Source organism: Drosophila pseudoobscura, chromosome 2, assembly GCF_009870125.1.
Source record: "Drosophila pseudoobscura strain MV-25-SWS-2005 chromosome 2, UCI_Dpse_MV25, whole genome shotgun sequence".
NCBI lineage: Eukaryota > Metazoa > Arthropoda > Insecta > Diptera > Drosophilidae > Drosophila > Drosophila pseudoobscura.
This window is the reverse complement of record NC_046679.1, coordinates 25937816-25953725: the sequence shown is the minus strand read 5'-3', so window position 1 is coordinate 25953725 and position 15910 is coordinate 25937816. Positions and strand designations below refer to the sequence as shown.

The 15910-nt window shown below is 37.0% G+C and overlaps 2 protein-coding genes across 7 annotated transcripts; one reads left to right on the top strand and one right to left on the bottom strand.

Annotated features, from left to right (window-relative positions):
* Positions 1 to 149: 149 nt before the first annotated feature.
* Positions 150 to 13826, bottom strand: LOC6897800 (calcium/calmodulin-dependent protein kinase kinase 1). 6 transcript variants are annotated; one of them, XM_033382917.1, is made up of 8 exons: positions 13723 to 13824; positions 2400 to 3509; positions 1836 to 2190; positions 1429 to 1616; positions 1117 to 1350; positions 939 to 1054; positions 759 to 870; positions 150 to 699 (listed from the first exon to the last, which is right to left on the bottom strand). In XM_033382917.1, the coding sequence occupies exons 2-7, from the start codon at positions 3378 to 3380 to the stop codon at positions 759 to 761; spliced, it is 1986 nt and encodes a 661-aa protein (XP_033238808.1). In that variant the 5' UTR covers positions 3381 to 3509; positions 13723 to 13824; the 3' UTR covers positions 150 to 699. The 6 variants fall into 6 exon arrangements, 5 of the variants coding, with proteins under 5 accessions (XP_033238808.1, XP_033238805.1, XP_015038087.2 ...); XM_033382914.1 differs by adding an exon at positions 12948 to 13077 and having other exon boundaries at positions 759 to 1054; positions 13723 to 13741; XM_015182601.2 differs by having other exon boundaries at positions 759 to 1054.
* On the top strand, positions 4407 to 5799 carry LOC13036438 (uncharacterized). The gene has a single exon (XM_003736778.3). It carries the CDS (start codon positions 4499 to 4501, stop codon positions 5594 to 5596), a length of 1098 nt encoding a protein of 365 aa, XP_003736826.2. The 5' UTR covers positions 4407 to 4498; the 3' UTR covers positions 5597 to 5799.
* Positions 13827 to 15910: the final 2084 nt, after the last annotated feature.

Sequence of the window (15910 nt, the reverse complement as noted above, 5' to 3'; positions counted from 1 at the left end):
TGATTCAAAAATATTGCTCTATTTTTATACAAGCTTTAAACATTTATAAATATATATGTACATATGAGTATGTGCTAATTGAAGAAATCACAATATCTCTTGGAAGAATGCATAATAATTTTAGTGATATATGTATGTATGTATGCGTCTGTTGCCAATTAGAATTTAGCTTAACGTATTCGTTGTCCACATGTGTATGTAAATTTTAAATGGTCCCAAAAAGTATTTCCCCAGTTGTTCTATCTCATTATATTTGTGTTTGCTATTTTATTTAAGTTTTATTATTGCATCCTTTCATATCAACGTCATATCTACTACGTCTAGAACCTATTTCTTATATTTGGATGTATAATATCCAGATATTATTAAAAGTAGATAGCTTTAACAATCTTAGCAAGCAATTATTCAATCATAAAGTATTAAAACATTTTGTTCATAATTGCAACCCGTTAGAAATAATTACAAATATAACACAAAACCAATGGCTAATGCCAATATAACATTATCCATAAAAGCTATGTATATTTCATTGCAACTGTGTTGCTATTTGTATTCCAAATTAATAAAGAAAACAGATTTTAAAAAAATAATAATTTGATCTGCATTAAATCTAAATCAAATTAAATCTAAGTATCTTCACTAATTTTACTTGTAGAATGTTCCGTTAAAGATGGAAGTAAAGATTCCGTGGATGGTTGCCTGCGAAAAAATTATGCATTTAAATTGAACATTCTTTTTCCATGCTTGGGAGGACGTACTTAAACCTGTCGACTGACATTTGGTAGGAGCCTGGTGCTGAGTTTGATCGTCCAGCGCGTACGAATCTTTCTAATCGAGAACCGCCTGGTTGTAATGCCTTGCCAGATACACCTTTTATAAATGGATTTCCAAAAGAATGTTTTTTTAACATTGTTTTTATTAATATAAGAGTGTCCAACTTTGGAATGCTGCGGACAACGGAGTTTATATCTTCTTCATCAACTTGTACTAGACAGCAGTTTTCTTCTTCAGTGGGCAATGGGTAAACACCGCTAGTGGTGACCCAATCGTTTATCTAAAAATATATAAAACAACATACTTTCATGATACATGATAGAAATATATTTTTATAAAAACCTTTAGCTCTGGCACTGTTATTCTCTGAGTAGCATTTTTTTCTAGCATGTGCAAAATGCATCTTTTTAAATTTTCACTGACTGTTAATTTTTGTGGGAACACTACCGGGTCTTGTTGTATTCTTTCATAGAGCAAGGGAATGGAATCTGCTAAGAACGGCACATTGCCAAAAATTAAGGAATACAGCGTCGCACCCAATGCCCAGACATCTGATGCTCTCCCACAATACACGTTCTGGTAAAAAAAATTAAAAATACAAGTTTATTATACATAACATATTCAAACATTTTTGATATAACCAATAGTGCATACCTGTCCTAATATCAAGGTTTCGGGGGCCCTGAAGGCAGGGGTTCCACCGGTAGAGCCATTGGACATTATAGCATCTTCTCCAAGAAATTCATTGCAGACACCAAGATCTGCTATTTTTATGTGTCCACACTCCGTTAACAACAAATTTCCAGGCTTTATGTCCGCATGGATAATTTTTTGATAGTGTACTGTAATGAAAACAATAAAATACTACATTCGTTTTATGTGCATGTATGTGTAAATTATAACTCAAATGAACCATCTTTAAGTCTTATTCATGATTGTAGTTTTATTTGCATAATTAGGCGCAGAAGCGCCTAAGATTTTAGCTGAGTATCGAATTGTGATAATTGATGTGGTCAGGTCAAACGTCAAAAACCTTTTTTTCCAAGACGTTAAGAACTTACAATATTCCAATCCGAGTAGTGTTTCTCGAAAAATACTCCATACGCGTTCTTCTGACAATGGATTGTCCGTTGGAATTCTAAGAACTTCGCCTTGTTTTACCCATTCGAAAACCATATATAAGGAGTCCTCGATGGGGTCATCTAATACTTCCACTAGCTTGACAACGTTGGGATGATCAAGCTTCTTTAAAACAGCGATTTCTCTGTAAACACGATCCAGCGGAGATGTTGTTTTCTTCGGACCTCGGCGCATTAAGCCAGCTTGTCGTAAAAGTCGCTTCTTTGAAAGAATTTTCATTGCATAATGGGTGGAGTCTTCTTCAGAATATGCCAATTTTACGAGTCCATATGAGCCCTACAATTAAAAAATGGAATTAATTATTAGCACAACCCTTGCAAATCGATCGTTTTCATGTCAGCTATTTATATGACATGGCAGGGATATGTTATAGCCGATCGTGGTAACAGCTAGGTACCACATAGTTTCAAGGGTCAAGTTTGCACAAGTATGCTCTTTTGGTTGTTCAATAAAACTACATATGGGAGGTACAAAAAATTGATTACCTGCCCAATTTGGTCCATTAGTTTGTATTGGTTTAATTGTAGAAAGCTTCCAGATCTTTCTATTGATATTCTCCGTGATTCGCGTAGAGGAGGTCGCCGTCGATTCGATCGAGGACTGCCAAATGGACTGCCATACGGACTATATGGAACATTCGGATAGATAGGACGAGTTTCCATTGATTGAAGGTTTAAAGGAATATGAGGCCGCTGAGCTAAACATGTAGCCTCACAAGTAGACTTATCGAGTTCTTCGCCATTCAAATCTAACAGATGGTCGATACTCTTTGTTAGCTGAGATACAGAGTCGGAAGCTTGCGCTGTTTGGTTTTGATTATCATTGGAATAGTTTTCATTAATGTTTGGTAACAGACGAGATTGTGTTATTTGGAAGCTATTTGGCTCATTGTATATTTCCAACGACTGTGATTTCAGAAAAATTGGTCGTGAATATACGCATTTTAATTGTGGATATTCGGATTCTGGCTTGTTTTGGGGACCGTCAATATCGCTTTGACGAAGATCACAGCAATCTTTTGATTGGACTACATTATGAAATCTCTTGCTACCTTCTAAGAACTTGCCTATCTGCACCCGCTTACTATTAGTTGCTGAAATATTTTCAGTTGGTAAAGTTTGAATTATTTTATCATCTACAATATTTCGGGTTTTTGGCTTAGCACCACTTGGGTCCGGACATATTGTCTCACTCATGGAATGCCGTCCATTTGATTGCTTAGATTCAATGCTAATTTGTTGTAATGTTTTGTGTGGTGTGTGCTGCTTTCCCATTTTTTCAAGTCTTGTGTATTCACAACCATTCTGTGCTTTATCCACAATAACGTAGTCATCGTCGTCCTCGGAAAAAGTCTGAACTTCTCGTCCATTTTCATTGCCCGTCGTCCCGGCAAAAGCTGTAACATGTTCCTTTTCTGGGCTCCTTAAATTCCCAGCTGTTATTGTTGATTGTTGTGCAGCGTCCATTTTTTAAAATCGAACTTCAGAAGCTGATGGTCTGTCTAGTATCTATGCATTACATCATTACTTAAGTCATCACATTTGTTTGGTATTTAATGATTTAATATCATATTTTTTGAGCCTGAGCTGAAAGAGCTGAAAAATGAAAGCATTGAAATGTATTCTAGCTCAATTTGTATTATTAAATTAAACATACTGGAAACCCGAATTCAGTTCCCTTGCAGGTCGATCGTACCTACATATGCTTAATACATACATATAGTACCATAGTGACCTGATTTGTATTATTTTTGGCTTATTCATTTAGTTTGTTCAAAGTTTTCAGGAGCGCCTTCAGTTTGCTGTTGATGACGATCTCCTGAAAACTTTGAACAACTTTGTATATATATGTATAGTATTGTATTGTATATTTGTATAAGTATATCTTATAAACACAAAATACAACATAATCTGCAACAGTGCTCAACGATGACCAGGTATAGCAAAATTCGACTTGGCTGTTGGCTTTTTCGACCGCGCACAGTATTTTTATTTTTAGCACTAGTTTCAATCATATATACCATATTTACATTAATTACATACAAATTGTGTATTGAGATCCACAAAAGTGTTATATGTTGGAGCTTAGATGTTAACAGACAACAGCTGAGACCGAATAACGAATATTTTGTTTTTGGAATGTTGAAAGTTCGCTGGAAAGTTCGTTTACATCTTTTAATTTATTTGTGCTATTTATAACATTTTTTTCAAACGAGAAAAAATGCCTTAGTCGAGGGTTCCGACTACAAAATACCCGCTACTCAACGGCATAAATAATCCCAACAACGCGGTCACAATTATAGAATAGAATTTGTCTTATGGTATATTTGGAATTTTTTTTTCTTTCGATCACGTTGCTATGTAAAAGTTCTTTATTATTGATGCTGATCCAGAAGGTAGGAAACGGTAGTTTGTTTTGGGTTGATGCGTTCATTAGCATGAACTCAATATACCCTGTTTCTCTACGAGAAACGGGTATATAAAAAGCTTATAGCATCTGCGATTTTTCAATCAGCGCTCTTTGCGTACGTTTAGTGTTTCTCGCGCATTGTCTTTACTAAAACGATTTGTATTAGATTGGTACAATGACTTTGTTTTTTTCAAAGGCGATCGTCTATAGCTGGTTTTTGTGGTTCGTTCAGTGTCAGAACGTAAATGGTATCCGTCAGTATCACCTGTCAGAAATTAGCTATACGCCACAGAGTCGTACTATTCGAGGAGAACAAGTACCATTAGAATTTTATGAAGCCATCGAAAGATCGGATAAGAAAAAGAATGAGCTGCAACATCGACTGCACCACTTTTTGGAAAATCTACAAAAGAATCTTACCACGTCCACAGTATTTAGAGACTTTAAGCCTACAGCATCGAGCTCTGAAAACTATGCCACTAAGATGAGTGAACTTTCAACATTTTTTCATGATGCTTCCTTCGCTGCTGGACTATTTGCCCATGAGAACGAAAGGTTCTACGATGTAATTAAAAACTCAAGCTATGCGCTGTTGTTGAAATTACGACAAGTCCCTGCAGCACAGCCCACACAGGTAAAGACTGTGCTAACAAACTATTTTTCGGAAATGGAGTTCTTTCATATTATGTTTTCCGAAATTGTGGACGAAGCACTGGAGTATACTGTGGGAACATTGCGTGCTGTTCAACGAATATTCCTCCAATTCGCTGATGTTCAGAGTGGCATACTACAAGACTGGAAACTGAAGCTTGACTTTGAGTGCTGTAAAATGTACATGGATTTCCTACAATATCATTCTGCGCAGGTATTTAAATGTGCTGCAGGCCGTGAACTGAACGTTGCCTATGACGTGTACGCTATGACAAAGATAAATGCCAAATATATAATGAGGCAGCTTGAGTTCCGAATTCAAAGACTTTTCAACTGTTTTATATTCAAAAAGTACGAAATACGATGTCAATTTCTCCAAAACGCCGAGAGAGATTTCGAAAGCCTCTTCAATAAGCTCGAAGAACTAGAAATGTATTTGGATATAAAAACCAAGCAAGGTCGAGCTTCTGATTTAAGATTCCACCGACAAAGCTATATCCAGCATGACGATGTCACAACAAAATCGACTGAGCCTCTCAGTGACTGCCTACCACCAAATTTTCCCTTCAGTCAAATAAAATCGGAATTAAGATCCTGCTTTTATTTATTTGGTGGAAAATGACTCACTGGTTTTCAAAATACAACATTTGCCATAATACGTAACTTCTCTCGATGCATAAATTGTGGAGATAGTCACTCAATCTGGATGACTTCATTATCGTTAAAATCATTCTAAAATAAGTTTGAGGTTTAAACTTTGCATAAAGTGTTGTTCGATTTCGTTTTGGTGTACAAATTTGAATAAATAAATATTTTTCTATTATACAGATGCAAAAATGTAAGAATTGATGTTTGAACTTTCATTAGAAACGTTATGAGGGTGCGAACAAATGAGATCAAATGGGTTCAACGAAATCAGACTCCCAGTAAAAGTCCATTTGCTTTCGTTTTACAGAACTGTGACACAAATTCTGTGTCGTCCACTATAATGAAGATACAAGACAAGCGAAAAGTCAGAATCATTAAGGGTACTACGCCCGATCAAGCACACGAGCTACCGATAACGGTTCTGCAGCACCCCCACCGAAATCCCTTCGGAAATTGGCAATGTTTCACTGAACGACTATGTCGTTCAACCCGGACACTACTTTGTCCACCACGACACTTTGACTGTCGATTACATAGTCCACCGGTCAGAGGTTACTGGTCAGAGCAATTGTAGATAGCAAGAATTTAGGGGAATTCCCTTTTTGTGAAAATTTAAGGGGATTATTTTTTTGCAATATAAATTTGTTAGTGTTTTGTGAACTATCAATGCAATCTGACGTGCTTGGTAAAGACATTTTTTATACGCTAATTTTTTTTCCAACGTTTCCTAATTTTCCCCGTAATTTTAATAGGGTTTAGAGCGATTTTTTACACGTTTTTTTCAGGAACCAATCTACCGTGTAAAAACAGAATAAGGTTTACTTTATGGGGTCGGAAACGTTTCCATTTTCACCAAAAATCTAATGTACTCCTGTACTCATTTTGTGTATCGAGTATAATCACACCTTAAAAAAAATTATAAGTCATTAAACAATTTTAAAGGCCCCCAAAACTTCAGTTTGTTTTGAAGCGTAATATGGTGATATAGAGTGTTATTATAAGTTGCGATGAAATAGAGAACGTGAGACGTGAGTGGCAGCCCTACCGTGACGAAGACCAAAAGTAAGTCAGGAGAGAAAAATCGAATTTGGTTCTCTCTCTAACCAAATTTGGGAAATATCAATATTTATTATGGATTGCATATTTATGTTAGATTGACTACATTTTTGGCTATAGTAAACAATTTTAAGTAGTTTTAATTAATTTGTTTGGATTGATAACACTATCAGCTATGCCAAAAAGGGCAATACTCTACAATAATCTACATACATGCACATGAGAATATATACTATGTACATATATATAAGTACATACTCGTACATAATTAAATAATCCATAGCTATACATGCGGTTGTTGCTTTTTCAGAGTATAGTACATATACATATACATTATCAATAGAATAGACTCAATGCATTTTCTATAAGAAATTTCATTTAAAACTCATTTAGACTCCAGTGCTTATAATTATTATAAACGACAAAGTTTTTCAGAATCTTCATATTAAATGGGTTTTTTGTGATTTTTAAAGTTTGTTAAATAATGAATGTAGAAATTAGAAATGACTTCATAAATTCGATTTGGCATTGAATCATACAGGGACTTCAGATAGTACAGGGATATGTCCCTTCAGATCTTCAAATTGTGTTCCGGATTCATACACATTACGCGAAACATTACATTGATGAATTTCCTAAGAAATGAGACACAAGACTGGCTATTAAACATTTTTTTGGCTATCTACCTGGTTGTAAGGCTGCTGATCATATTTAAACTTTTTCTTCCACTGCAGTGCACTGTTAAAACTTTACCACGACCCATTCTATATTGAAATAATAGGAAAGTGCAAGAGGTATTTAAATGCACCTTTTACCGTGTACAGCTTATCAGTAACAGAAACCGTAGTCTCCGAGTCTATTCGAATGATCGCCTAAAAAGCTAAATTTTCGGCATAGGGTGAAGCAAAATGGAAATAAATCATAACTGTAAAATTTCTTCAGCCCACTCTTATTCCCCTGCTCTTACAAACACAATACAAATTTCGTCGAAAGCTTAATTCACAAATAAGAGAATCAAAGTGTTAAACCAAAAATGCATTGAGTCCATTCTATTGATTAGCCTCCATAGAGGATTCAACTTTAAGATCATTTTATATATACATATGTTTCAAAAAGTTGCAATTCAAAGTGATTGCAATATTATTATCAAGTAATCCCCTGACCTTATATATACTCTGAAATATGTATATAAGTATAATATACATACATACATCAGGACGGCAGTGTGTTGATAACTATTTATAAACACTGTGCATCAAAGTATTTATAATTTTCTTATCATGAAATCGTAGCTAAGCTGCGTTTACAGACTATTCAGTTGTCTATATTGAACTAGCGCAATGGGTGCCATATTGAAAGCTGCGCTAATTTTGAAAATATTTATTTTCCTGTATGTTTTTTTTCTGAGAATTGTTCAGTCAGCTGAAGAAAAAACTATTCTCAGTAAAACAAGTATTTATCGGAATAGTAGCACTGATGCAGTTTTCGAGATAATGAGGGTTGTGTCTGAATTGAAAGCTGCTGTGCACAGGCTAACCTTATGTATAAGCCTTGGAAAAAATCCAAGTACGGTTAAGCTGGATGATCTTATTACGGACGTATTGAAATCACTTGGAGATATCGTGATGGAGATTGGAAATGTGGGTACAGTCATTGTGGAGCAGGTGTTTCCCACTTTTAGCCTTGAGCAATTTAAAGGCGCTCAGAAACCGTTTGACTCTTTGACCGAAGGTATGGGAAGAACCGTTCACGGAATAAACGAAAGTCTTATGAACCAATCCGAAAACTTAGAGCAATGGACCGCTAATATCAAGGAACACTTAAGATACTTTAACCAGACACAAATATTCAGCAGTACCTGCCAGATTGTGGACAATGTGATACAAATTAGTACGATTGAGTTGCACAGCTGTTGCAATATCACTATGAAACCCATTCTTTCTCTCTGTCATAGCTTTCGGGCTCTTTTAGGAAGCATATTTAGTAATATGGCAGATGTGCTTCATCGCTTGCAAATTTGCATTGAGGATAAACAATCATATCTGGAGTATATGACACCATGCTTTCAATTGGCGTACGACGAGGTAATAGAATTGATTGAAACCTCAGTGCACCTGAGACGAAAATTTAAAAGACTATTGCAGCTTAAAATCTTATATTCTAAATGCTGCCTCTCATTAGCTTTTGTAGAACCTGATGAGAAAAATAATAATTATTCTTTATATATTTGAATCTTTACACTGTTTATCTGTTAATAAAATAATTTACCACTTCCAACTTTACTTTTTACAATACAATACGTTGTAACGAAAATTCATCTTTGTCGTTTGACGCGTTTTGCGAGGGGGAACGTTGTGAGTTGCTGCGGCGACCGCAACTCTACATTTATACCCGATGATTAGTCAGTATGGCTCTCCTCCGGCAGACGGTGCGATCTTAACGGTCTTAATTGTCTCTGAGATCTAGGGATGTCACAGATTTTCGTCCTTTGCCGGGGCGGAAGGTGGTGTGGCGGAATTTTGAAACAAACTTGTCAAGGTCCGATATCACAGGATACCAAATTTGGTTGCTCTAGCCTTTATAGTCTCTGAGATCGAGGAACTCGCATTTTGCAATAAGCAAAGCCGACCATGAAACCGTGTGTGTTAGAAAGAGACAGAGCGGGAGAGAATGAAATTGTTTTCTTGATTCTGGCTATAATAATTATAAGATCTGGTTCAGATTTTGCACTAGAAGATATAGTCATCCTCTACAATTCTGCTTTTTCTATTTTCTCGTATCTTTGAAACGGATGGACGGACGGACAGACAGACATGGATCCATCGACTCGGCTATTGATGCTGATCAAGAATATTTATACTTTATGGGGTCGGAAACGCTTTCTTTTGGACGTTACACACACAAGACAACGGGCTTGTTCCGTGAACATGGAGACCGATATAGTTACATCGGCTTCATCGACACACATATTACCCGCTTCCCAGAACCAGATGGATAGACACGATGTTCGAGCATTTGAATTTCATATTGTCAAAAGCCTATGCTATGTTCAGCTTTGTTCAGCGGAATTCATCCCAGTTAAGGGAACCATATACGAGGCTAAGTCTGTACTCATTTTTTTGTGCACTCGTGGCTTGAGTACGATTCAATGGTCTGGAATCCCACTGGGGTTGTTCAAATTGCACGTGTCGAGAGACTGCACAGGAAGTTTCTGAAGTTTGCACTCGAGTCTTTGCGCCTTTCCATTTATTTACCTCTTGCCTTGACCTGCTTAGTAGGATTGGCTTCAATACGACGGCCAGGGCCGAAGGACCAATACACCCTTTGTGGATGATCCCTACCGGACCAATTTTGACTTTAATGAGCCGATTCGTAGGGCGCTTCGCCAGCACAATGGATTGCCAGCTGGGATGCGTGTATCATACAACATGCAAGTTCTAGGAGCATATCGAAACTAAATGAGGGTGAGAGATACGCGCTGGCTTCAGCTTTGGTCTCTGGTCGGCGTGGTGTGGATATTGAAGACATTTTACCACCAATTTAGGACTCTAGCATACGTTCAAAGTAAGAAATTTTAAGAATTGCGTACGAGTAGGGGAGGGATAACAGGAAATGGAATAAAGGGGGTCCAATGGAAAGATCAGCATATATACTGAAAAGGAGAAGAATATTACCAGTCAGGTCTTCGTTGATTGAGCTATCGCCAATTTGCGAGAGCGCCCACCCTACCATGATCCTTCAAGGCCACCTATAAAACGTTAGGATCCCTTCAACAGCGAACGATGCCACGTGTATTGGAGCCCTTAATAGCACTTAACTTACAGGGTCAAGCCCAGAGATTCTGCAGGACAGTACCAGTCAACATAACTCGCAAGTATCATCAATTGGTAGTATCGATGCGAACAAAGTTCGCCTTAGATTGCTAGGCAATACACCAAGGAGTCCGTACTGGATTACGCCATAGAGCTCGAATAAACTCCAAACGCAGGGTGGGCGAAGCTCTGGTCGCTCCGTTCTATGTGGTATTTTCTATGTGGCCGACGCCCTAGCGGCCACGGATCGACCGGCACACCTCGCCATCGGGGTCGAGAGCCTTTAACATCTAGTTCAGTGCCCAAACCGGTGGAAGAATTTTCCCGGGGAAACTAACTGATGTCAGTTCCAATTCAACGGACATAAAAGACTGCCAACGTATTACATACTTATCTACTTTAAATTTTAGCACTTCGATTATCCTATTTTTCTAATGGAATCTTCGTTCTCGCTGCAATTTTTTCCCGTAATTAATACAAAAATACTATTATGCCAATTTGAAAATGGTGTGTGGTAGTAGGAATCTTAAAAAATGTAGTAAAATATTGGCATAGCTTCTAAATATACATGAAAAATTTCATAAAAAGCGTTAGAGCCGTTTGGAACGAGCTGTAATAAAAACACCGTGGCAAGAGATTTGTATATACATATTAGATAATAATATTCTGGGTGTATTCATATTGATCTGATATGATCCAAATTCTGTAATCTGGCTGTTATAGTTTGATATTTCTAGGCGCTAATCAAGAAGACCAGACGACTGGCAGTACAGACAGACATGGCTATATCGAATCGGCAATTAATGCTGTTCAATAATTTATATACTTAATGGGGCGAAAAGGCTTCCTTTTTGTTACACGTTACATATACGAATCTAATATGCCCCTACACTCATAGAGTACCGGGTGGTCGGGTGAAACTCATTCAGAGTCTCTGTGTTAGAAGTCATTCGAGCAAAGGAAGAGGAAACGAGGCATTCGAGCATTCAGTTGTTACGGCTTGAAAGATAAATAATCTTAAGAAGATGCAGCTAAGACATTCTGGGGGTCATGAACCTTCTGTGCCTCCCAGTTTAGTCAACTCCCTATTCCCAAAGCACCTGCAGCTAGAATCCCACAAACGACCATAAAGTATAAGTAAAGAAACAGGTTTAAAATGCGGTTAATAGTAAATACACTTCATATTGCGAGAATACGATCTGAATCCACTAAGTCCACCGAAATTCAATTTACATACGACATTGCGGAGCCATTCATAAAAACATTCATCGACTATTCCAATACTGCATTTTGATTTCATACTGAATATAATGAACGAAATGAGTGGTCGGAATGGTCACTAACAATGCTTTGTACACTCTTAAAGAAGCTTTTATAAAATTGGTCATACATTTGAAGCGCACTGAAGGAAAAATTAAAACTCAACACATTAGTGAAAAGTCCTTTTTAAAGTTTAGCTTCCTTAGAGACCGTGACCCGATTGGAACAGATTGGAAAAAGAAAAGTTGTTAGCTAGAGGTAATGTGCGGAGAGGAAATAAAACGGGAAGACTTAGAGAGGATTAAGTGTTTTTATATCGGAACCGGACGGTTGCTTTTTCTTGGCTTCTGCTGTTCTACCATCCCCCAACCTGAAAGGAACATCCGCTAGGCCGCCTAGTAGCGAAATCTTGTTACAACATATTTTTTCTTGATCAGGAAGAATAGGCGAATTGGACGTCCGTCTGATTACATTAAAACTAGTCTCTCAGTTTTAAGGATATCTCGAAAACATTTTGGTCATATGTGTGTTTTTCTTTTATGAATAGGCTAATCATTTGTCTATCTCCCGGATCCGACTACATATAGCATATATATACATATATATATAGCATATATGTATGTATATATGCATGTATATACATAATGTAGCTGGCATAAGCTCTGCTTATAAAGATACAAGTTAGACTAGCAATCCAAATCGCAGTGCCCAATTTTAACATAAGGTTTATATTGCTGTTTTCATCAACTCGTTAGTTCAAGTCCAGTATAGTAAAATACGGTAAGGGTATATAACATTCGGCGTGAAGAAATTATCTTTATTAGTGGTTCCTAGTTTATACCTCGCTTTTCATAGAGCTCCGTCAACATCCATACATATCTACTCTTAAATATAGCACTAATATATGTATGTATATCATGCAGTGGAATGTTCCCTAGTCTATCATAATATTTGTATCAAAAGGTCAAATGCTAATGTCTCCCCTAGTCCGGGCTTAAATCGATTTTTGCATACATATGTACGTATAAAGGATATGTCAAAAGTGCATAAGTTCGTCGCATAAAATCTACAAATACTCATAAAAAAAACTCGTTGGTTCATCGGAGCTGTGCTATTATTATCTGTGAGAAAAGTCTTTGGGGCTATTATTCTGACCGCAGCTGTATGTGTGTAATATAATATAAGAGGTTAACTTACCAGAGGTAATTCGTCAATGGTTTCATTTTTGGATTGTAGTACAAATTGCGGCCTAAACACATGCAAAGGCTTATATTTACATGCATGTGTTGTGTACATACTCATGTAAGTAAACACGTATTTAGACTGCCTTTAAAGTTGCGGCCGAAACGAAAGCATTCAATTCAAGCTTTAAAGTTTGTAAACATCTGTACGTACGTACATACATACATATGTATATACTTGCATACATACATACGTACACTTTAATAACAACTCGCAAGAAAATAATAAATGGAAATACAAATATGTACATGCATATGTAGGTACGGTAAATGTACATATGCTTATATTATACAGCACACATGCAAAGCTGAGTTCGGAAGTAGTGATAACCCCGATTGACAAAGCTGCTGCCTTTCATAGAACTTCTCACAAAACCGCAACAAAAGATTATTGTATGTTCGGACATGGCTGTAAGCCCGTTCACTAACATATGTATGTGCACATAACATATTTATGTTCACATTTTCACTAAACTGTATAAATACAATACACAAAACAAGGATAAACAGTAATGTTCATGCATTTGTATACAATCTGCAACACATGCACAGATATTTAACAGAATACACATATACATAGGTACGCATATGTCCATTTGTCATTTTTGGTGTTAACATTTTCAGGTATAGAGCTTGAAATCCCGCCTATTTTACATTTTTGCCATTTCGTTTAAATTGTTTTTAGTTTCGATTGGTACAACGTTTAGTTAATAATTTTGATGAAAACTAACCCTCTGGTCTTGTATCTACGCCTACACCTCAAAACCCAGCGCAAATAATATCCCAACGTAGACTGAAGGAATTGCGCGTGGTAGTTAAGCTTTATACCAAAATGAAATGAAGCTTTTACATGCTGCTTTGAAAGCTTTTTCGTCAGTTGTGTACAATGGGTGCCTAATATCAAATCCTGGTAAAAAATATATGTTTGAGTACTTGTTGGAATCTATGTATGTATGTATGTACTTACATACATTTGTAGGTGCCTACATGTATGTGTATGTATGTCTCGGGTTTTGGATTACTATTTGATTCATCATCAATTGCTTGGCAGTCTTTTTTCACTAAGAGCATCGAATTCCTTGGTTTATGCTGAGACAAGCTTTGCGAAGCCTTACTCCATTCATATGAATATACTCACACTCCTCACCACTTGAATAGGACAACCCATGAAGTCAGTTTTCTTTCACCCGCTGCTCACAAACCAAGCACGTTAGAGACTTAATTAATTTTAATGATTTTAATTTTACCAAAAGTAAGATTAAATGCTTCGGAGCCGAATAGGTCCACTCCTCCCCTCGCAGTCTTTCTGGTATCGCTGCTCGTTAAAAAAAAAAAAGATTGATTTTTTGGTTATTGTCGAGAGGAGGGATTTTGGTAAGACGGCAAAGCTGAGCGCGCAGTTTTCTCTCTTTCCAACGAAGTTCAGGCTCTTGTATCTCGCTTCCTCCTCTAGGTAGCGCACACTGGATGAGGAATAGAGTGTATGAAAGAGGGACAAAACACGTGGCAGGGGGGAGCCAATTAGCCAGCCGAAATGGTTTTCTTTATTCTGGCTCTAATAATCCTCCGATCTGAACCAGATTAGGCAATATGGTAGATATTGTTTTGGTTCGGTTATGATTCTGCGTTTTCGGGTTTTCTCGTATCTTTACACAAATATCTTGTCGCGAATGTTCACCCTTTGTACGAAAGGGAAATGGTGCTAAATTTTTTAAGCATAATTATTTTTGTGTGATATCACTGGAAACAAAATTAGTTTGCTTTGGCTAACAAGTCGTTAAACATGACGGACAGTCGGGCAAGCAAAACGTGACTATATGTATATATACTTTAAGGGGTCGAAAACACTTTTTTCTGGCTGTTTCGTACATCATTGCATACACAAATCTATTATGTATGCACATATGTACATATATATACATATAAAGTATAACAATATGCGCCATGGCCAGGGGCGAAGCATAGTCGAAAAGAGAACTGAAGAACCTATTTCTTATATTCACGGCTATCCTAATCAATATAGGAGAACTTGTCGTGGATACAGGAATGATTTGTTCGATTTGGAATATCTCTTGAAAGGCAGTTTTTGAGTAACAAATTAGAGTTTCTATTCGTCAAAGCAAGCATGATATGACGTGAACAGCTAAGTCATTGGTGCATAATTAACGCTCTTCCTCTTAACATTTGCAAATGTAACGTCATGACCTTTCATCGCAACAAGCCTTACCTTTTTGACTTCACAATTAATAACATTTCCTTGGAACGCCTGTATAAAATTAATGACTTAGGCATTATCTTCGTACCTAACTTATGTTTTAATTCTCATATATCCGCTATTTCGAATAAAGCCATAGGAGTCCTTGGCTTTATCAAAAGATGGTCGAAGAAATTTTCTGACCCCTATACCACTAAACTACTAAACGTTTCTCTGGTCCGGCCTATATTGGAATGTGGTTCCTGCATCTGGTCTCCTCATTACCAAAAATATCAAGATATGTCCGTTCAAAAAGAATTACTTATCTTTGCCCTGCGCGGTCTTAATTGGCACCCCACTCGTCATCTTCTTTTTTATGAGAGTCGGCTGCGTCTTATTAACTTGCATTCTCTTGAAAGCCGGAATTCTTGTCATAGAATTCTCTTTCACCATAAACTTCTCCTAGGCGAGGTTGAATCCTCGGCCCTCATTAGCCTTATCAGTGTTGCTGTCCCACCCTGCCCGACTAGGCATTACTTTCCTATCCGTCTTCCTCTCTGTTCTTCAAACTACTCCGACCATGAATCTTTCCGTAGACTTTGCCGCGATTACAATAAGATTTTCCATCTTTTTTTGTTTGATACTTCCACTTCCAAAGTCAGATCTTCTCTAATAAATAATTTAAGTTAAATTTCTTTGCCTTGAGTTGTGTTAGTGTACTTTCA